The sequence below is a fragment of the Rhamphochromis sp. 'chilingali' genome (genome assembly GCF_963969265.1).
Source record: "Rhamphochromis sp. 'chilingali' genome assembly, chromosome: 21".
Lineage (NCBI taxonomy): Eukaryota > Metazoa > Chordata > Actinopteri > Cichliformes > Cichlidae > Rhamphochromis > Rhamphochromis sp. 'chilingali'.
Genome location: NC_137949.1, coordinates 24,777,734 through 24,800,343, shown reverse-complemented (window position 1 = coordinate 24,800,343; position 22,610 = coordinate 24,777,734). Strand labels below are relative to the sequence as shown.

Genomic DNA, 22,610 nt, shown 5'->3' with positions numbered 1-22,610 from the left:
CAAGGAAGTAAAAACAAATACTCAAAATGTAAATGGAACCTATAGTATAAAAGTAATCAGAACAAAAGACTAAAAGTGAAACAAAGATACAAAAGTCACAAAGTCAAAGACTCAGGACGATCTCTCACAGTTGGATTTTTGCAGGATCTAAAGAGCAGACTCAATATACTGTATATTTGTCATTTTATCTCGTCTAGTGATCACCTGACCCAGTGGCACTGAGCAGCAACATGCAGGCTGCAGTGCGTGAGAAAGTATGGTGTAGAGGTACTTCATAGCCTTTTTTGTATATGGAAAAACTGCAAACAGTGATGCATGTTGGAAGGAAATTTTCCTCTGTGGCAACACCATCAACTTACATAGGGATATGAAAGAACGCAACTACATAGCTCATATACACTACAAAAACAGCTCTACTCCATCCATCCATCCATCCTCCCAGTCTCTTCTGCTTATTCTTTTCAGGGTCGTTGGGAATCCGAAAAACTAGCAAATGAATCTGCTGTATGCCTGAGATTTTCACACAAACAAAACAAAAGCTTTCTATAGGACAAACTTTAGTGTCATTAATTTTTTCCCCCTATATTTTAGGCCTTTATTGATTGTGACAGTGAAGAATTGACAGGAAAGCTGAGGGAGAGAGGGGAAGACATGCTGCACAGGGCTCTTTTCTCAAACTGAAAAGTTGTTTATGTGGCCTTACGCTTGAAATAAGAAAAATGATGTTATTCTTATTGTGGAATTTCAAACAAACCATTGCCATACCCTGTAACCAGTTAATAAAGCTCAAGATGAGCTGAAATATCTTATTAAGAAAAAGTCAGACATATTTTCCTAAAATGTGCAAAACTTGCTTGTTAAGAATATTTTTTCTTAGATAGAAAAATAAGAAAAAATATGCATAAACAAGGTTTTTTTTTTTTTTACTTCCTTGAAAATCGTTTTATGCAGTGCAGGTGTGTAAATAATGTCTCAGTCATGTCTGATGCTGCATTAGGTCAAGTATTATTGTTCATCATAGTTACTTCAGCAGACTGATTAGCTACATAAATATATGGAGTGGACCCAAAAGGTTTATTTAACTCAAGAGTCTTAACCATGAAAGCATGGTAGGAGCAAGCGTCTCAGGAGTGGAGTCACTGTAATCACAGGGAGAGGAGGGTTATTTCTGTAATACCGGCAGTAATTTAATCTTGACACAATGCTTACTTGAAAAGCAGGAAAACAAAGACCTCTGGGGGAAGCAACCTAGCAAGTGCCTTGGTGGGGCGTGAGATGAGTGAAACAAGATGTTTGACCTTTTCACTCGTGACCAGTGATCCAGGAGGGGAGGCAGGCAAGATGTCCGAGCTTTAGTTATTTCCAGAGCAATAAAAGGAATCATCAAGCTGAAAAAGCAGAGGGGTGAGTTTGCAGCAGTTATGCGATGGCGAAGTAGACCACATTTAGTCAAACCAGAAGAGCGACAAGTATGCTGGTCCTGAGCAAAGGAAAACTGGAGATGCAAAGCTAATACAAGGAGTAACACGATATGCTGAAAATACTGGCTGGTCTTAAATGCAAATCCAGTGATTGCTCACAGGTGGGAAGAGGCAGGCACAGTATTCAGAATCTGGACATAGGAGCCGTAGTCATCATGACAGGCTGCCCATTTTAGCTACATAGCACACTTAAACAACACAAGCTGACACAGAGATGAACATTTATATTTCAGGTCTCCATTTTTATATGCTCATGCACTGTCATCCTTTTGCAGATCACAAACAGCCATAGCAATGTTTTAAACTTTTGGGTTTTTTTTTTTTTATATCTTCAAGACTCTGCTGTTCTTTTAAGAGTGACTAAAACAGTCCGTGCATCTGACTGTCCCCATATGACCCAGCGCTTTGTGTTTTCTTGTATTTTGATATTCATTGTTTATAGTTAGTCCTTTTGCCATTAGATCCTAGGTTCCTTAGTTGTAGTTATTGTTCATTGTTTAGTAGGTCTCCTTTGGGTCATCTTCCCATGTGTTAAAGTTCCCCTTGTTGATTACTGTGTCTTATCTGTCATGTTTCTGGTCTGCCTGGTTAATGCTGTCATGGCTGTGTCTTGTCATGTTTTCCTGTTTATTTTGAAAGTCCAGTTTCTATGTGTTTGTGTTTTAGTTTACATTTCCTGTGCATCATTATGTTCATCCTGGTCAGCTCTTTATCTCACTTCCCCTGATCACCTCATGTGTGTATTTAAGTCATTTGTCTCTTACTGTTCATTGTCAGGACATCTGCCAATGTCCTTCATGTCATCTAGTCACAGTTCCAGTCACAGTCTGAGTCATAGTCATAGTCTTTTGTTATCATAGTCGGTCATAGTTTTTCATCGTTTTTCTTGGGGTTTCATAGTTTCATGTTTTCAGCCGAAATAAAGGCTCACCTTCTGTTTGCAACCAGCTCCTTCCTTCAGTGTCTGCTTTCGGGTCCGCTCTAACAAACACACTGGTGCACCCCACCGTGACATTATGTAGTTACTATGGACTTAAAATTTAGGATATAGTGGTTGTATTGATGTATAGCAATTTGAAATGCTCAAAAAATGTACACTACAGCATGTAAAAATGTAAAGATAAGTTCTGGCAGACTTGGTTCTATGGTGAGCTTGAAAGGGTTAATCCTCAATTTATTTTTCTGCAGGTGATTATTTTTATTATTTTTTAATTGACAAATGGCTCTTTCCTTTGAATAAATGAGTCAAACTAACAATCACCCATTGTTTGTTAATATGGTGGTAGTAACTGCTCTGTTGCAAAACTGGTGTAACCAGTACTTTTTTAAGTCATTTGTGCTTCCTATATGTGACAAGCTGTGTAACCAGGCCAGTATTTCTTTTTAAACATGTGTCCAAACCATGTGTTAGAGTGTCTGTGAAGGTTCTCAGTCATCCAGGTCATCGTAGTCAAAGGAGCTTGCAAAGAAAAGCGTCTGGACTTCTTTAAGTTGCTTGAAGACGTTTCACCTCTCATCCGAGAAGCTTCTTCAGTTCTAAGGTCAAATGGTGGGGAGTCCCAGATTTAAACCCAGTGGGAGTTTTTCCCCAAAGAGGGACCAAAGGACCCCCTGATGATCCTCTAATCACATGAGCCAAGGTGTGAACACGGGCGTGGGTCCCAATCAGCCAGGGTTTCGGGTGAGCTCATTGTGAAACCTGACCCCACCTTATCATGCGATTTCCTGAGGTCAGCTGGCCCAGGATGTGAGTGGGTGTTAAGGCGTCTGGGAAGGGATCTCAAAACTGGATTATAGATGGCAGAGAGTTGGTGTCGTAAACCACCGCCTCTGTTCAAAGATGGTCGCTCACAGTGGACATAGATGGCTTCTTTCACTCCTCTTTCAAACCATCTGTCCTCTCTGTCCAAAATGTGAACATTGGCATCCTCGAAAGAGTGTCCTTTATCCTTAAGATGCAGATGGACTGCTGAGTCTTGTCCCGTGGAGGTGGCTCTTCTATGTTGTGCCATGCGCTTGTGAAGTGGCTGTTTGGTCTCTCCAATGTAGAGGTCTGAGCATTCCTCGCTGCACTGTACAGCATACACCACATTGTTAAGTTTGTGTTTAGGAGTTTTGACCCAGATGTCGTCTACATATCTGTACCAGTGGCTGGGTACTCTTCCTTTGAAAGAGCCAAGAGCCTTCCTTTCCACTTCCTCCATGTAAAGGTTGGCTACAATAGGTGACACAGGGGAGCCCATGGCACAGCCATGTTTTTGTCTGTAAAAGCCTTCGTTGTATTTGAAATATGTAGTGGTGAGGCAGAGGTCTAACAGTGTGCAGATCTGATCGGGTGTAAAGTTGGTCCTGTCTTCTAAGGAGCTGTCTTCTTGTAGTCGTTTTCTGACAGTCTCCACTGCCTCCGTGGTGGGTATGCAAGTGAAGAGAGAGACTACATCAAAGGACACCATGGTTTCATCTGGATCCAGGGTAAGTTTCTGGACCTTGTCGGTGAAGTCGGTGGAGTTCTTGATGTGGTGTGGGGTGTTCCCCACGAGAGGAGTAAGGATGGTAGCAAGGTGTTTTGCAATGTTGTAAGTGGAGTTTATGCTACTGACTATGGGTCTGAGTGGGACAGCTTCCTTGTGGATTTTAGGAAGTCCATAAATGCAGGGTATGGCATCCCCTGGGTAAAGGCGATGATATGATTTAGTCCTTTTCAAAGTCTTGAAGGCAAGCTATAACTTTCTTTTTGTAGCTGCTGGGGTCTCGCTACAAGCAGCTACAAAAAGAAAGTTATAGCTCCTTTTGACCATGTGTTAGAGTCTGACAGCGTCTTATAAAAAAAAAACCCACCTGTGTTAGGTCAGTGACAGAAAACTTTATTTAGATCTCCAAGTGAGTAAAGTGAACATGGGAAACTACCTCGAGAAATAAATATAGCAAAGAGACGCACATGAGGAAAAAATAGAGAAGGGCTCACTGAAGAGTGAAAGAGGTGCTGATAGAGGGATTCAGCTAGCATATTCCTTGTCTGGCATCACTTTAATATCAGATTACTTTCTCCTTTAAGTTAAGAAAGCCAAAGACAGAGACAGACAACGTTACAGGTCATATGCTTAATTTGTCTTACTTTGTACTTTATTGTGTTTTCACCTCTGTTCTCAGTAGTCAAAATAGTTGATAGGTTGATTAAAATTTAAAAACTGTAAATCATTGTTCTTCATTGACAGTGTTTTCTACATCATAGTATTAAATGATAAATTGTAGAAACATTCTGAAAAGCAAAACGTCTTCAGTTAACTTACCAGCAGAGACGATTTTGACAAATCCAAGAACAGTTGAGACGATCACAGATTACGCCCAATGTAATCTGTCACCATCCAGGCTGAAGACTGTTATCTGGATTTGTCTCAACATGTTTGGTGTTTTTGACACGCTACATCCAAATACAAAAAGAACCTTTACACTAACAGGCATACACATATGATAAAGAGATCTTTAAGCATTTAATTTAAATTCTCTTAAGCAGCAGCAAATCTGTGTTGTAAATATCAGTAATTTAATATATTTAAATGCTAAACAGTAACAAGTAGCACACAAAAAAGTTGCCATCCCTTTGTCCCTTTTTTATATTTGTCAGTAATAGAGAATGGAAAGCTCGTAGAGCTCTAGAGAAAAACAAACAGAAATAAGTTTGTTTTTCTAATAAATACAGTAAGAACAGTAAATTCAAACTGAGCACTGCTACGTTTTTACTACAACTACAGGAAAAAGAAGGAAAACAAGAAGAAAACAGCAGGCTAAGTTTTTGTCTTTGGAGAACACTCACTCTATTGTTTAGCAGAGAAGGGAAATGTCTTTAGAGCCAAGGATACATACCAAAACATGCTCTCCTGCTTTTAAAACTGGTGGAACTGCTTCGTTTTTCCAGTATTTTGGGAATCTGCTTTTTCTGATTGTTACTCTTATGAGATGTGTCACAGGTCTTATCAAAAGTCTTGATATTTATTATGATAAAAAATGATAAAACTATATACATCTTTTGCCATAGAGTATAGTCACTTAATGATGCATGTGATTCCTACTTCATTAAACTACTAAATGCAACAGGTTTGTGGTGATTCTGCTGCTTGTATCGTTAGTTGTTGCTGAAGAATCAACATTTTGTCTTCATTCTTTTACTAATTGTACTAATTGTGTCAAGTATAACTCATTTGTCTTGCAGCAATTATCTCCAGAATAATTGAATTAAGAATACATGAAGTGTATACTATTTATTTTCTGTTAATTTATTCTCTTTCTACTACTTATTAGATAAATTAGTGACGTTGTTTTTAACAAGTTTGAGATTTTTGCTTTCTATAATTCCAGGTGTTTTTTATTTCCAAAACTGTAACAAATCACAACATGGTTGCATTGTTGCTGTGTTGTGTAAGAAAAATGGTGCCAATTCAAAAAAGAAAAGAAAAATAGGTGTTCAAGCCTAATAGGACATATACACAGAAAACTGAAGCGTTTACTAATAGTGTTATATGAAGGCTGATGTGCAGGCAGGAGTGGTGGTAAGGAGGGCCCAATGCGCAGACACTTGGAGGCAAACGTTAACTCAAAAATCTCAGCTTTATTGCTGGATGTTAGAAAACAGAAATCTAACTGAACTGAGAACATAAAATAAACAACAAACCAGTTGAAAGGGAAAACACACAGCATGGTAGATGGTAGATCGCAACACGGACAGAGGAAAATACACGGCTTAAAAGACTAGAGATGACGAATAATATCAAAATAAAAGTTCAATAATAATGTAAACTCAAAACTCTTGGTCGATGACCCAGGTCTCCTAACAAATGGAAGTATTCAGTATCCCCCGCTCTGTCCCCTTCTTCAAGTCTGTCCCGTATCTAGCAAGTGAAAATAAAAAATAAATAAAATAAACAATAAAAGGTAAATCAAATAGACCATTACGGCAAGGCTGGGATGGTCAATTTGGTAAAGTAAATCAGTTGGGCATCTTTTTTCGCCTTTAGACAATAATTCTGATGGGAAAAGAACCAAACGGGACATGCAAAAAAACCCCAAAAAAAACAAATGGAAGTATTTTCTGTCTCTTTTGCACAAAGACGTCATAAATTCTCTGTACTCAGACAGGGAATTAGGAGACTTAAGCTCAGTTGTGTTGAATTTTGACACAACATGAGCAATAAAGGCTTTTAATATTATCTGAATCCTGAGAAAAACCATGCATTTCAGTTAGGTGTATTTCTTGATCACATCAGTGTCAGATATTTTATAAAACAACTATTGATTATTTTAGTAATTGAGTAATATATTGATTATTTCATCGATTAATCAAGTAATTGGATAAGAAATACTTTTGTCTTTTTAATGAATGGCCAGAATACAATCAATTAGGAAAAGATAAGCTAGACACCCATCCATCAACTCAAAGGAAAGCCAGATTTATACAGTAAAAGTCAATAACAAAACTGGGACTCTCAACACTACTTTACCATGGGAGCAGGCAGTACTCTGTATGACACTCTTTATCAGTTCACACTCAAACACTGTTATTTCCCAGAAATAGTGATGATGATCTGACAAGAATGCCAAATTTTACACAAACACTGTCCTGTGCAAAACACTGGGACGTATGGCTGTTGACGGTGGCTTACCACTACTAGCAAACCATAAAAGACCTTTAAGTTCAACAAAGCTGAAGTTCAGAAGTTCAGTATGCTCCCAGGCAAAGCAATCCATTATGCAAGTTGTCTGAATTACTGCTTTATCTTCATGAACATAAATTACCTTTTTATAGTTTTGTTGATGTTTAAAATAATATTAAAAATAATATTTTCAGGATTCCTGGAAATTTCTTATTAATCGAACACTGGCCTTTATAGACATTCAGCTCTCTTGCCAGCAAATAAATATCCAGCAGTTAGCAAAACTTAGCAGATTACCAGGCTATTTTTTCAAAGAGTGATTAAGAAATCCAAAATTCACAGTTGCATAACTATAACATGACTAGTTGTGCTCCTGTTTAGAATTGTGGAGGCTACACTGCAGCAGGGCCACAACTGAACCCAAGTAGCCTACTCCACAAACCAATTTAAATGTACCTATCGTCCTATGGTAGCTAGGGCAGACTCCAGGCCCCCTTGACCCTGTTAAGGATAAGTGGAAGACACTAGATGGACAGCTGACAAACTTGAAGGTCTTTTATGGCTTGCTAGTACTGGTAAGCCACCGTCAATAGCCATACGTCCCAGAACCTTTTTACCTCATGGTAAATATGACCAGATCAGTCTTTCATCTTTGGAAACATACCTTAATTACGGTATGTTAAGGACAGACCAAAGGAGAAGGCCACCACTCTCTTCCTGGCAGTTCTCCTGGCATTGCTGATCTGCTGGATAATATTCCGTTTAAGTGAGTTACTAAGTGTGCTCGAAATAGTTGACTTTCTAAGGCATCATCTCATACTGGTCATCTACCAACACATTTCTCTATATTTAGCCTTCTTCAACAGTGTCCTTGTCCTTAAGCCAGATCTCTTCATTATCTTTGGGAAAGGTTTCAAGAAAAGAGCAAAGGAATTCTTTAAACAGAGATCCAATCCAACAGTAAAAGCATTCAGCCTCGCACAGACAGATTCCAGGCTTGGCCCTGGAATCTAACATTTCCTCAATCTGATCTGTAGAACTGTGATGTTTTCAGCTGTGATGTGTGCTTTGATAATTTTACATAATTTTTTATGGCTTATCCAAAAAGAGTAACTATTAAGCTCCTCACCAACCAGCCTTAATCAGTCCAACTCAGCCCCCACCTCTTCCCCCCACTGTCACTCAGCACTGGTTGCCCACAGGGTGTAACAGGCAGTGGGAGCCAACTGTGTGGAGAGTGAATACTCGACCCAAATGCAGACCCAAAAATGGAGTGTGAAATGTGACTTGAACTCAAAGCGAGCCATTTATTATAGCTGATAACAAGAGTACACAAACAGAGCAAAAGCGAGAGGGGCAAAAACTAAACCAGCACCTAAACTAGCAGAAACTAAACTATGATGACTGTGACATAAGACATAAACATGATTCAGAGCAGGTGCATGCAAGAACTATGAGAAAGCAACACAAACATGGTGCATGAGCAAGACCTGAGCTGAATCATGAAATACCTAAGTGACACTTGACATGGTATAGGGAACACAGACGACCTGACAACCACTGAATGAAACACACACAGATTAAATAGGAGGTGATCAGAGGAAGTGGAAACACATGGGGAAACAGCTGACACAAATGAACACCCAGCCCACTACTTTACCCCTTTTACACCTATGACTGCACACCAACCCACCCAACCAACATCATTGCCAAGTATGCCGATGAAACCACGGTGGTTGGGCTCATGGATGGATGAGATGCACCGTACAGGGGAGAGGTAGAGAACTTACCCCGCTGGTGCTCAGAAAATAAGCGGAGGCTGAACGTCCATAAAACAAAAGAACTCATAATGGATTTCGGGAGGCACGGACAGATGCACTTCCCTCTGATTGTAAATGGAGAATGGGTGGAATCTTCAGGTTTCTGGGCACCCACATCTCCACCGACCTCACCTGGACTCACAACACCAATGTCCAGTGGAAGGCCCAGCAGCGGCTGCACTTCCTTTATGTCCTAAAGAAGAATAACCTGGACTGGAAGCTGCTGCTGGCCTTCTTCTGCTTCTCAGCGGAGAGCATGCTCTCCTACTGCCTGGGTGTTTGGTACACAGGAGCCACGACTGAGAACAGGAACGCTGCACAGAGGGTAATTAACGCTGCCCAAAAAATAATTAGCTGCCCCCTGCTACCCCTTAAGGCCATTGCCAGATCCTCCTGTCTCAAGAAAAACATTGCCATACAGGTGACCCCTTCCACGTTGCTCACCTCCTGTTTTACATGCTGCCCTCTGGTCAGTGCCTCAGGTCAATCTGGTCCCACACCACCATAATCACAAACAGCTTCTTTACCCGGGCCATTCGGACTGTCAGTAAACACTATCCTCCCACACCCCACACTAAACCATGGTATGACTAACCCTGATCACTCAGGTCACTCACACACAAACTCTTCAGACCAAGTCTTTTCTTTGCACCACGTCTGAGCACTTTGCATCTCTTTTGTACTCTGTTGTGTACCTTTCTCTTGTTTTTTATATATCCTTCTTGAATGTATAAATTTCTCCTTTTTGCTATCTCAAGTTCAAGTTCAAAGTTTATTCGCCACATGCAGGTTGCCCTGCAGTGGAATGAACCCGCCCCCCGACCTTACACACACAACACAGACATCACATGGGGATACAAGTCAGAGAACGGTTGCATTACAGAAAAAACACTGAAATGGACACTACAATGGGAAAAGTACAAGAGGAAAAAAAGAGACCTCTACTCATGCTGGGCTACAGGAGGACAGCATGAGAACAGGAAACAAAAAAACTCCTCTGCACAGAAAAGCACATAAACGTCCACAGTACAACATTATAGAGCACATGATCAGCAACCGGGTTGGGTAGAGGATAAGGAGTAATCCCAGGCAACACAGCAGCCATCCTGCCACTGCGCCAACTCTCCAGCGCGGGCCCAGACCCGCCTCGTGTTCCCAGGAGGCAACAAGCATCGAAGGCATTGGAAGGGGAGGGGGGATGTGTGAATGCTTATCAGTGTAAGTGTATGTGTGTGCTAGTTCTAGTTTATCCCAGCACAGTTGGTGTGAAGCACCCACAATGTTGTTGGACATGTACAATCACAACAAAAGGCTATTCTATTCTATTCTATTCTATAAAATACAAGTGTCTATCTATTCTGAACGTAATATGCTTCACTTACTTTCTGTATGTAACAGTGTTTCTCATATCCAGATAATCCAGATGTTTACTTAATAGAAGTGCTGCCAGTCTGATTCAGCTTTAAGTAATGAGGTTTTAGTTCTCTTTGAGTATTTTCCAGATGGGACATATCCCATGGCTAAGAGAAGGTATTTCGGTGGTTTTAACTCTGACGCTATGTGCTTTGTGGTATTTTTTTATAGGAAACCCATTATTATACATGGGAGTGTTACATAAAAACTGGAAGTTCAGACTGCTCTTAATTCTAGAAGTTTTTCCTACTCTTGGTTGTGCATAATGTAATGTCAGTGAGAGTGGATAACTTGATACAATCATGTCAAGCACACAGCTCTGGCTGCCCCAATCAGGTGCTGTTCAAATGCTGGCTTGTGAAGAGCAGCCAACCAAAAGAAGGTGGACTTCAACAGACCGTGAAAGCCCTTCAGTAGCTTAGTTAATTTTAAAATCCTCAAGATGGACTGTGCTTTCTAATAGAGAAACACATAAACAGTTTTCAGTACAAGACTGAATATTTCTGTCACTGATGCATATCACAGAAATATAAGATTAATTATAAAATTAATTAAATTAATTGACTTAGCTGGTGACTAGCGTGTGTAAATATATGTGTGACCTGCATAAGATCCCCAACCATTGTCTGGGCATCTGTCATTGTCAATAAAACGGGGCCATAGTTACATACCTTCCTGTGAACACCGGCACAACTGTTTCCTTCTTTCCAGTCATTTTGGAATCTGCTTCTTCGGATTTATGACTGGAATAATGTGTTTCCAGGCTTGTCAGCAAAGTCACGAATGTTTTAATGATGAAAGCATGAAAACCTCATATATTTTTCCCTTAAGTTTAATAGTTTCTTTAATATTTTACTTTATTAAACTGATTCCGTTGCACATTGCATTATTAGTTACTGCAGAGCACTCAAAATTTCGGAATTTTATTAAATTTACTGTAATTGAATTAAGAATAATTGAAGTGTGTACTATTTATTTTCAGTTAATCAGTTTCCTTTCTGGTAGATGATGGGCAAAAGAAAAAATTTATAGGAAACCCTCAGTTTACCTTTATAATGGCTTAGTTGGGTGGGGTTGTTGACCAAGAGAAGGGAAACTGTGCCATAATCTTTCTTATTTACATTTTTGTCCTATTTAAATATTCTCACACTAAAAGGCAAATTCTCAGCACATCACTCTTCTCTTGTCCTAAGCCCTCATCAATTCTCATACCCATCTTTCCTTGACCTCAATGAAAACATCATCAAGGTTAAGGAAAGGAAAGGAAAGAGTTTAGGAAAGGGAGGTAGGAGGGAGTTTTGGAAAGCAGCCTCTGTTTTTCCTCCATGTCGTGTAGTTTTACTTCCTGTCTCTGCCCTTGCTTATTCCCTGAGTATCCCCAGCTGTATTTTATTTCCCACCTCTTTCATTTCCTCTCGTCACTACTTGTGTAAACATTGTCTCTGTGTTGTATCCTTCCTTCCTGTATTCTAATCTTGGATACCCTGTGCTTTATTTTCCAAGTAAGTTTTGGCTTTGTGGATTTCCTGGTTTTCTTTTTTTCCCTAGAATGTGTGTCCTTAAGACTAAACAGCATTAAAAGCTCCCTTTTCATTTACATCTGTCTATGATTCCGGCATTTGGGTCCTCAAGACGAATTTGACTTTCACAAAGCTAGCCTTGACCCCAAGGATCTCACATATTCTCTGCACTCAGACACAGAATCAAGAAATTTAATGAACTCAGGAGATTGTGTTGGATTTTAGTACTCTTCAGTACATTTCACTTAACCAGACCAATATCCAGATATCTGAGATTAGGACCATAATCTTCAGCTTCATCGTTTCTGTTTCCATGATCTCCTTCTGTACTGTCAGAGTTATTCACACACTCCAGAGACAAAGCTAGGTTAGCATAGACTGATATGTGATACTGGTACACTCGCTTTCCCATGAAAATATGAGAACGTGTTTTTATGCCAAACTGGGATGTCGGTTTGTGCTTGGTGTTTGTTGCCCCTGTATTCATCTAAGGAAACTCAAATCTGAAGCTTCAGTCAAATGTTATTGGATGCAGTAGGAGTGAGTTAAGCAGTGAAGTGGCAAGAAAACTGAAGACACAAGGAAATCAAGATAAGTACAGAGCACAGACATAAAAATACAGCCTGGTTACCACTATGAGATAGTCAAGATACTGACTATATTTTTAAAATGATGTACTGGCAGACATCCAGGCATTTTTGTATTGTTTCAACACAAATATTAGAAAAACTGTTAAAGACGAACGCCTGAAAATTTTTCCAGGTCTTTCCTGCAGTCACAATGAATCAGGATCTGTAGTTTGGAATAGACATGTCAATAAAAGTCTCCTTCTTAATTAGCTCATGTTTTTCTGATACATTTTCATCTTCACCGTTGTCTTTTGGCTGCTCCCTTTAAGGGTCGCCATAATGGAAACCCAAATAAAAGTCTGTGTCTTCTTGAATCCAGAGGTTTGATCTTCCGTCACCACTGCGGCTTAGATTTATTTGAGTAACTTGGCTTTAACTCATTTTGTTGTGGTGTGCTGTTTGTCCTGCTGGGCTGATTATATAACAGATGCTTTTCAGTGAAATCCTATGCAAAGTGTCATCAGTTGTTATCAACATGAATGTGCTCTGCAGCATCTTCTTCCTTGTTCTGGTTGGCGGAGGTTCTGTGCTCTTAAAAATTCTTCAGCAGGCTAAAAGAAGGTTTCTCAGAATGATGTTTTGAGCTGGGGTGTGTGTTTAATGATTTAATATGATGAAAGGAACAATTATTTGTCTGAGTATGAGAGAAACATTGGTGTATTTCTCTCTAATAATCCTACTGTATCAGGTCTAATTTAAATTCTTTATGTAACACTGTTTTTTTGTTTGTTTGTTTTTCAGTGATATCCAGACATGGCATGTTAAGTGATATTGGGGAGCTGTCATTCAGTAGTGAGTAGTGCTTTTTCATATTTTCTGTCATATACTGTTACAGTGGCAAATACATTAAACAAGTTCATATTTAAAAGGATGAGGTCTGCATATGTGGGAGTGATCCTGAAAGCTGGAAAGTCATACTTCAGACTAATCTAAACACTCAGGTTCACATGTTCGATTTGAGCATTTGAGGCAAATGAGTGACTTTTCACTTGCCACACAAATGTGTAAAAACTAAATGCACATATAAAAAGGAGTGGGTTTTTTTCTTTGTTTGTTTGTTTTAATCTTCATGAATACAAAGATTTACATGGTTGTGGGAACATGTTTCACATAGTTTGTGCTGTGGGCAGAGGTGGCAAAAGTACAGGCTGTCTTTACTTAAGTAGAACTACTAAAAAAATCCTCCAGTAAAAGTGCTGAAGCAACTTCTTTACTCAAGTGAAGTACTCAAAGTAAGAAAGCAAAAAGTAGCTCCTGATTCTAACATTTTTTTGTAGAAAGGTAACAGAACCTCGTTCTAAATATATGTATACTAAGATAATGATAAAGTAATATATATGTACAACATGTACAAATGAAACTACATTATTTATCAAATCACATTATATACTACCACCTTACACACACCATGCATACATGCCACTACTGCACATTCACCTAATGTTTATATTATATATACATTAGGTATATCGACTTTTGCACAGTTCGAGGAGCATGTCAGGTTACATTTCACTGTGTGTTATACTTGTAAAACTATGCATGTGACGAATAAAGAACTTTGAAACTTCAACCAATATGTGGTTAAAATTCTGCCATGTGTTTTAAATTTGCAGTTTATCGAGCATCACTGAGCAGTCCTTACCTTTAAATCTAACCTCATGTCGTGTCTGTCTTCCTTCATCTTTCTCAGAGTAAAGTTATCTCTCACTCTTTCTCTCCCTGTGAAAGACAGCAGCTGGGCCTTTAGCTAGCAACACACTGTGCCACACAGCATACAAACAGTTTGTGTGTTCGCTGTGTGTTGAGCTGATAGAATTTAAAATTACCTGCCACTTTATTTGCACATAAGTGAAGTTTTTTTTTAAGTCAATATTTCGAGATTGAAGTCGAAAATGGATTTTTAGAAAAAGGTCTAAATATGGAGATTACTGTTGCTGTTTCAAGACAAACTGCCATGGCTGCTGTACCCTCTAAAAATGCCATGTTTAGTTTGTTAGTGAGACAAACAGATCAACCGTCTTGTGATACATCTTTACTGCACGAGGCTGTGGCCATTGATCACCTTGCATCTGTCCATTACAAACCATTTCCTTTCATGCAAATCTACTCTTGCTGTAAATTATAAATCCTAGAAAATAAAAACTGGCCATGAATGCTTTCTAAACTGATGATAGCCTAAAATAAAGTGAAATACATTGAAAAAAATAATGTTTGTCACTGAAAGATGAATGCTGTGAAGTGCCATATATACCATCATCTTTTTTTTTTCTTTTTTTTTTTTTTTTTTGTCCCGTTTGGATCTTTAGCCATCAGAATTGTTGTCTTAAGGCCAAGAAAGATGTCAAGCGGATTTATTTTACCAAGTGGATCATCATGGCCTTGCCATATTGGTCCATTTGATTGACCTTTATTATAATTATGAATTTATTTTATTTTCAGTTGCTACAAACGGGACAGACATGACTGGGGGATAGGACAGGGAGAAAGAATGAAAGAAAGAGAGTTAGAGAAAGAAAACCAAAGGGGAGAAGAGACGGTGAGAAGGGGGGGAAGAAAGAAAAAAAAACAAACAAACAAAAAAACAAAACACCTGGGTCACCTGTATGGAGAAAAAAAACAGAAGAGAAAGCAAACAACAAAGAGCAACATAATAAAAAAAAAACAGCACCATCACAATAGTAGACATCAGTAGATACTAAATAATAAACGATATTGTGCAGCACGCAAGATAGACAGCGCACAATGTGCTTTGAGGCAGCAGCCAAGAAAGGTGTAGTCCGCGTCTGTGAATACCCGTGTGTACACCTGTGTGCATACCTGTGTGCATACCTGTGTGGATCAGCATGCTTGCATTCCAAAGGTTTCTCCATGTAACGATCTGCTAGGGAGTGTGGGGGGGCCACAGCCCCGTCCTCCAGGGTATGAAGCAGGTATGGAGGAGATCAAAACTCCAGACATCCAGAGGCCCCCAGAACACAAGAGACCAAGGAAGACCAGCAGAGGGGCAGCCGCGCCACTGTCCCAGTAAGAGCTGAGGAGAGTCCCAGATGAGGGCTCACTCAGCAGCCGCGGAGCAAAAGCCAGGGGGAGTTGCAGTGACGCGCCCGTGAGCTCCGCCGGCAGCCAGCTGTGCCTGAGTGACCGAGCCCCAGGCCGAGAGGCCGGGGGCATCCCACCTCCGAAGTGGCCCGAGCGAGCCCCAGGCTCCAGGCCCCGATAAGCGGCCGCCAAGTTGTGAGCCGGTGTGTACCCGGACGCCTACCCCCAGACACAAAGAACCACCAACGCACCGACACCTGAGGGAGTCCGCCACTGGCAGGGGAAGTGGTGGTGGGTGGAGATAGGCCTCCAAACCTTGGAGGGCCTGAGATGTCCCCAGAGAGGTGGCGTCTGATACCCAACCTGACATATAGACAAAGACATACAGGCACACACAGACACAAACATCCATTCCCACCTTCTAAACTGATGATAGCCTAAAATAAAGTGAAATACATTGAAAAAAATAATGTTTGTCACTGAAAGATGAATGCTGTGAAAAGCAATATATACCATCATCTAACAAAACTACTGAAAATATAAGCAAAACATCCAACTATCTGATGATCTGATAACAAGCATGCCACAGTTTAGAGAACCAAACACAGGTCTCGCCTATTATAAATATAATTTATACATACATAAATATATAAGTGAGGTGCACCTACACATCAATCTTTAAAGGAGTACCCTCAAACACTGTTATATAGAAATATATTTATCAATATAAATAAATGTTGTCTGTCATCTTAAGTACCAAAGGAACAACTAATCTTCTGGGATCTGCAGCAGAAATTCATTTTTTGCATTTCCAACCATTTTCATGTGCAATGGTGCTCCTGTTTACGAGTGTATATATGTGTGGTGTGCTGTGTGAGCTTCTGGGCTGATAACAGATGGTCTTTCAGTGATATCCTATGCAAAGTGTCATCAGCTGTTATCAACACGAATGCATTCTGCAGAAGATACTTCCTTGTTCAGGTTAGCATAGATCACTTGTTGCACTGGTGCTTTCCTATGAGAGGAAGAGTAGGGCATTTTACACCAAACTGGGATGTCTGTTTGTGTGGGGTCTTTACTCTTCACGCATTCATCTACAGGAAGGTCAAAATTCACCCTCAGTCAAATGTTACTGAATGCACATTTAATCTCACAAAAGATCCATATCTAATGATGGAGAGGATGCTGATTATTTTTAGTTTTATCATCCCTGTTATCCTTCTGCACAGCATTAGAAAAGCTCTGAGAAACAGTCTAGCAGTGGGTTTAAACACTCAGAGAATTAAGCAGCTGTCATGTTTTGCAGTTTTTCTTGGCTTATCTTGCGTCTTCTTCTTATAATTGAGCATTTTAGTTTGCTTTTCATTGCTGTTCTTGAGCTTTAGTTTAATTATTATTTTAGGCTGAGCTTTGTTAGTGTGCCTGTGATTATTATTGCATTTCTGGGTTCTGTCAGAAATATCCCCCCTTCTGGCGTTATTTTAGTTCCTCTGGTGTTTTACTGTCAAGTCCCCGTCTTAATGTTAGGCTTTGCCCTGTTTTGTTGCTTCGTCTTTTTAATTTGGGTCTTTGGCCTCTTGTGGTCTATATTTTTTTACCTTCCCGTTTGTGTCTAGATTCTGCTATGCCTTGTTATCTCCAGCTGTGCAGACTCTTCATGATTACTTTATGTGTGTGTTTAAAGCCTCTGGTGTCCATCTTTCTAGTTCCTAGTGTGTTTTCTCCTCCTGGTGCTATTTGGACTTTCTAAGCCTTTGTTTGGATTTTTTCTTTTAGCATTGAATCAGCTGCAATGAAGCTCACTTTTTTATTTCTTCAAGTCTCCTGTAGTCTGCATTTGGGGCTATGGCTGGGTATCGCCACCGATTTCTACAATCGATTCGATTCTGATTCACAAGCTCCCGAATCAATTTGATCCACGATTCGATTTGATTTGAATCTGAATTTTTTTTGCCTCAGATAGTCAGAAATATTATAATTCTGATCACGTATCGGTACATTTCCAAATTTTTATATCGATAAAAACAAAAAGGACCATTATCTTCAGCTTCATCATTTCTGTTTCCATGATCTCCTTCTGTACTGTCATAATTATTCACGCACTGGGAAAAAGAGGGGTGAGACACTCAGAGAATGGAGTAGGAGGCCACCACTTTCATCCTGTGAGTTGTTCATTCTGGCATTCCTGATCTGCTGGGTGCCCATTCTCCCATGAGCAGGATACTAGATCTACTCGACAGAATAAATACTGAGATTCTGCATACTAAGCCTTCTTTAGAACCCTTCTAAATCCCATTTTCCCATTCAGCCTTGTTTCCAAGAATCCAAGAGTGACGGGAAGAAGGTGAGAGGCAATTCAGTGAATTTTGCCAAAGTGACCAGCATCCAGAGACTTGAGCTAGGAGTGTGTTAAGCAGTGAAGTGGCAGAGAAACTGAAGACACAAGGAAATCAAGATAAGTACAGAGCACAGACGTAAAGATACAGCCTGGTTACCACCATGAGATAGCTGACAGACTGGCACAGAGTAGATGAGTAGATGCCCTGCCCTTAAGTATTGCCTCGTTGATTGTCATCAGCAGGTGAGCAGAACAGGTGAGGAACCAATGCTCTGCCCACAAAGCAGACACAAAGCAGACACAGAAAGACACAGGATGACCACCATGATGGATGATGGATATCCTTGATAGGATCTTCTCAGGCACACAGCTCTGGCTGTAAGCACAGAAGCCCCAACCAGCTGCTGTTTTAAATTGTGTTATTTGTGGAACAGTCAATCAGTGTTTTCCAATAGAGAAACACATTTTTTGTCCTCTGTGCAAGATGAATATGTTCCTGTCATTTGCACATATAATCCAGATTCACAGTTAGGGTGGCCCTGTTGTATTACAGAAGTTTACAACATGTATGACTGCAATAATTGCAGCTTGCATCCATGCTCTAGACAAAGGACAGAGAAGCAAATAAAATAAAAAGTATTCAAAAGGAAAAAACAAAAGAGAAAAAAGTGAGTTCTACTTTGTTTAATTATTGGAAACAAATAGTGTCAGCGACAGTTTTATTACTTCTTATCAAAGAATCTAAATTTTGTTTTCTTCAACTTATTGTATCGAGTATTTATTCAACTCAAGTCCTTTGCAACAATTATGTCTAGGATTATTTAATTACATTAACACGGGGGCAGGCATTTAATATTGAATCAATATCTGCTTTTTATGCATAAAGTGTCATCTTCTGTTTTGAGGTTTTTCATGAATATTTTGGAGATTAATTTAAATCTCTGCTCTTCGTTTTTGAAAGGTAGTTTTGTTTATAGTTTTGTTAGGTGTGGTATTATATCCCTGTGATTATTCTATACATTTATTGTAATTTGCAAGGCTTATTTTGTACTTATCTTAGCGTCTTTTACCTTATAATATAAACACACCTTGAGGTGACTGTTTTTGTGATTTGGCACCATTCAAATAAAATTTGAAGGCTGAATATTATCTTCTAATTGTGTGTATTCTGTATAATTTATTATATATGCTTGTTAATTGAGACCTTCTTAGCTCTTGTTACTGGTGACTTTGAAGCTGCATTTAGCTTCTTCCCTTTTCTCGTATCTAGTTGTCTCTGTCTGTCACCATTTTGGTTTGTATGTATTCTGGTTTGTCTGCTCCCTTTCATCAGTTCCTGTCTTTACTTTTAAAGTTTCTGTTTCTGCCCATGTCGTTTAGTTTTACTTACTTTCTCTGCCCTTTCCTATTTCCTGACTTACCTCAGCTCTGTTCTGTTCCCCACCTGTTTCACCTCCGTTCATCACATTTTGTGTACATGTTGTCTCTGACTTTCTTTGTTGGATCATCAGTATTATGGTGTTCTTACAGCAGAGTAAGTCTTGTATTGGTATTTTAATCGATAACCACAGCGTCTAACATGTTGCCATTAAGTTAATAAATGGAAAATTTTCTCTGTCCATAATAGGGTCATTTTTGTTAATAAAATCAACCCAGAGAAAAAAATGTTTAGAAGTAACTAAGTACGTCATTGAAGAGTCAAGGAAGTGGTCATAGACTGGGTGTGATGTCTCTCTTATCTGAAATCACTTGACTATCAGTTTAGTTTCTTCTTTAAATTAAGCGTTTCAGAAAGAAGACTGTAGCAGAAGGTACTGAGAGAGTGTAGCTGGCTGTTTGCTCTTTTTCCATCAGGAGCACAGACTAATTTGCCTGCAAGGTATGTAAACGCTTAATTTGGCTTGGAATTTACTTTCTTATGTCTTTACCTTTAGTTGGAATATTTGCAAGGTCTAAATCACTGTCCATCAGGAACAGTGTTTTTGACCTTTTGGCACTATCTTCATAAAAAAGGAAATTTCTTCAGTTTAACAGCTGCACAGGTTTTGGAAGCAGTGATGTTCTTAGGTGTACAGTAACATGTCGACAAGTAGACGGCAGATTAACTGATTTTGTCTCAGCATGTTTGTCTCAGCATGTTTTGTGTTTTGATCAAATTCAGCCTCATGCAGTAACAACGTTTATAGTAATGTATTTAACACAAATGAAAATGTATTTAATAAAGACTGCCCCCCAAAACATATAATAAATTCACATTTAAATTGTTTTAAACTGTCTGTAAATGTGAGGATGGAAATACTAAACTTGTGAACTTGTTTTACGTAGCTGGTGCTGTGGTGATGACTCTATGATGCTGGAAAGCACGCTCAGCTCTAAATATGATGTAAAATTGCATGTTTTCTAATATGATGATGGTCTTTAAAACTGAATCAAATACTATATATCAATCCATTTTCTTCTGCTTATCCAATTCAAGTCGCTCGGGGTCTGAAGCCGGGTAGTTACATATCAGTCTTATTCAGAATTAGGTGTATCTATGTTTTCTGTCATCGTAACAAATTATGTTAAAACAATGCCAGGTAACAAGATATTTATGTTTTCTATTTTGGTATCCTTTATTTCACTCCAGCATCCCTGCCAACTTAATTCCTGACACTGAAGATGACTGGAAACCAAAGCAACGCAAGTGAAGAGCATTGTCCCACCATTTTTAACAACAACACGTTAATCTTCTGTATGACTCCAGTTTATGTCATCAGCCTGCTTGCAATCATCTTTAATGCGTTTGTGCTGATGGTTTTCTGCCTCCACAAGAAGGCCTGCACTGTGACTGAGATCTACTTGAGCAACTTGACTGGAACTCATCTTGTTCTGATGTGCTGTTTGCCCTTCTGGACTGATGATGTAAGATTAAGCATTGACTGGCCTTTCAGTGAAAGCCTGTGCATGCTGGTACTGGCTGTGGCGAGAATGCATTTATTTTGCAATATCTACTTTCTTGTTCTGGCTATCTTAGATTGTTATGTGGCACTGGTGCACCCACTTTTCCACGAGTTGATGAGCAGGCCATTTTATGCCAAACTGGGATGTCTGTTTGTGTGGAGTTTTGGTTTGGTCTTTGCTTTCCCCATATTCATCTACAGTAAGGTAAAATTGAACCCACAGTCAAATATTACTGAATGTATAGTCGACTCCACTTCACTAGATCAATATCTGCTGTATGACGTGAGAGACATAATATTCAACTTTATCATCCCTGTTATCATTATTTTGTTCTGTTCTGTCAGAATTATTACAATTCTGAGAAAAAAGCGAATGGGGTTTTTAAAACCTGAGAGAACAGAGCAGAAGACCACGACTCTCATCCTGGCAGTTGTACTGTCATACCTGATCTGCAGGGTGATATTCTGCGTGAGAATATTTGTGGTCAAAAACACTGACATTCAGAAATGTCACATCATGCTGGAAATCATCAATTTGGTCTGTGTGTACTTAGCCTTCTTTGACAGTGTCCTTAACCCCATTCTCTACATCATCATTGGAAAAAGCTTCCAGAACAGGACAAAGGAATTCTTCAAGCAGTGAAAAAAGCCTTAAAGGTAGAATAATTAAACTGCCAATTATTCATCCAAGCATTAGGAGCCTTTGTGTTCATATATATATTCTTACATTGGCAGCATAATGTGTGATCTTAGAGAGAAGACGCTATAGCAGCTTCCATAACTTAAAAAACTTATTTTGCTAGAAGGGTTTTAAACTAAGTTGTCTGTTTGGGTTTTTGATTTGTTTTTCATTATTATATGATTGTGTTTCTGCCACTGACTCATATCATCCAAATAGGATTATTAGGGTTGTGGCTATCATACTAGGTGACTTACCTGGGAGCAGAGTGTGTAAATCTATGTGTAACCTGCATAAAGCTGACAGCTACCCTCTGGGCAACTGTCTTCTTAAAATTTCTTTTTCTAAATTCTTGTACATGCAAATAGTGTTTGGTAATTCTGCAGCTACTGTATTAATACTTGTTGTCAATGAATAAAAAAATTAATTTCTATTCACCGTGTGACTTATTTATTCAAACAAATCACTACATAATTACGCTGTGTAAGAAAAATTGTGACGGTTTAATAAATCACATCATACATTTATGTATGATCCAGGAGATAAAAATCTCCTGGATCACCTGTTGAGAGAGAAAGAATAGAAAACAAGCAAAAAAACCAAAGCAACATACTAAACACAACACCATCGCATTAATCTAGCTAAGTGTAAACAGCAGTAAATACTAAATATTGAATGTTGTTATGCAGCACGCAGGACAGACAGCGCACAATGTGCTTTGAAGTAGCATATCAAATTCATTTCAAGATACTGACTATATTTTTAAAATGGTGCACTGGCAGACATCCAGGCATTTTTGTCATGTTTCAACACAAATATCTTAAAAAACACCTGTTAAAGGTGAACACCTGAAAGTTTTTCCAGGTCTTTCCTGCAGTCAAAATGAATCAGGATCTGTAGTTTGGAATAGACATGTCGTTAAAAGTCTCCTTCTTAATTAGCTCATGTTTTTACATTTTCTTCTTCACTGTTGTTTTTTGGCTGCTCCCTTTAAGGGTCGCTATAATGGAAACCCAAATCAAAGTCTGTGTATTCCAGATTTAAATTTGCAGTTTATCGAGGATCACTGAGCAGTCCTTACCTTTAAATCTAACCTCTTTT

At 39.1% G+C, this 22,610-nt stretch overlaps 1 protein-coding gene across 1 annotated transcript; it reads left to right on the top strand.

Moving 5' to 3' along the window:
* Positions 1-1,326: 1,326 nt before the first annotated feature.
* On the top strand, positions 1,327-21,473 carry LOC308389538 (B2 bradykinin receptor-like; the record flags this gene model as incomplete). Its single annotated transcript, XM_080870993.1, has 3 exons — positions 1,327-1,404; positions 13,253-13,303; positions 20,518-21,473. Exon 3 carries the CDS (start codon positions 20,550-20,552, stop codon positions 21,471-21,473), a length of 924 nt encoding a protein of 307 aa, XP_080727119.1. The 5' UTR covers positions 1,327-1,404; positions 13,253-13,303; positions 20,518-20,549.
* Between the last annotated feature and the right edge of the window lie 1,137 nt (positions 21,474-22,610).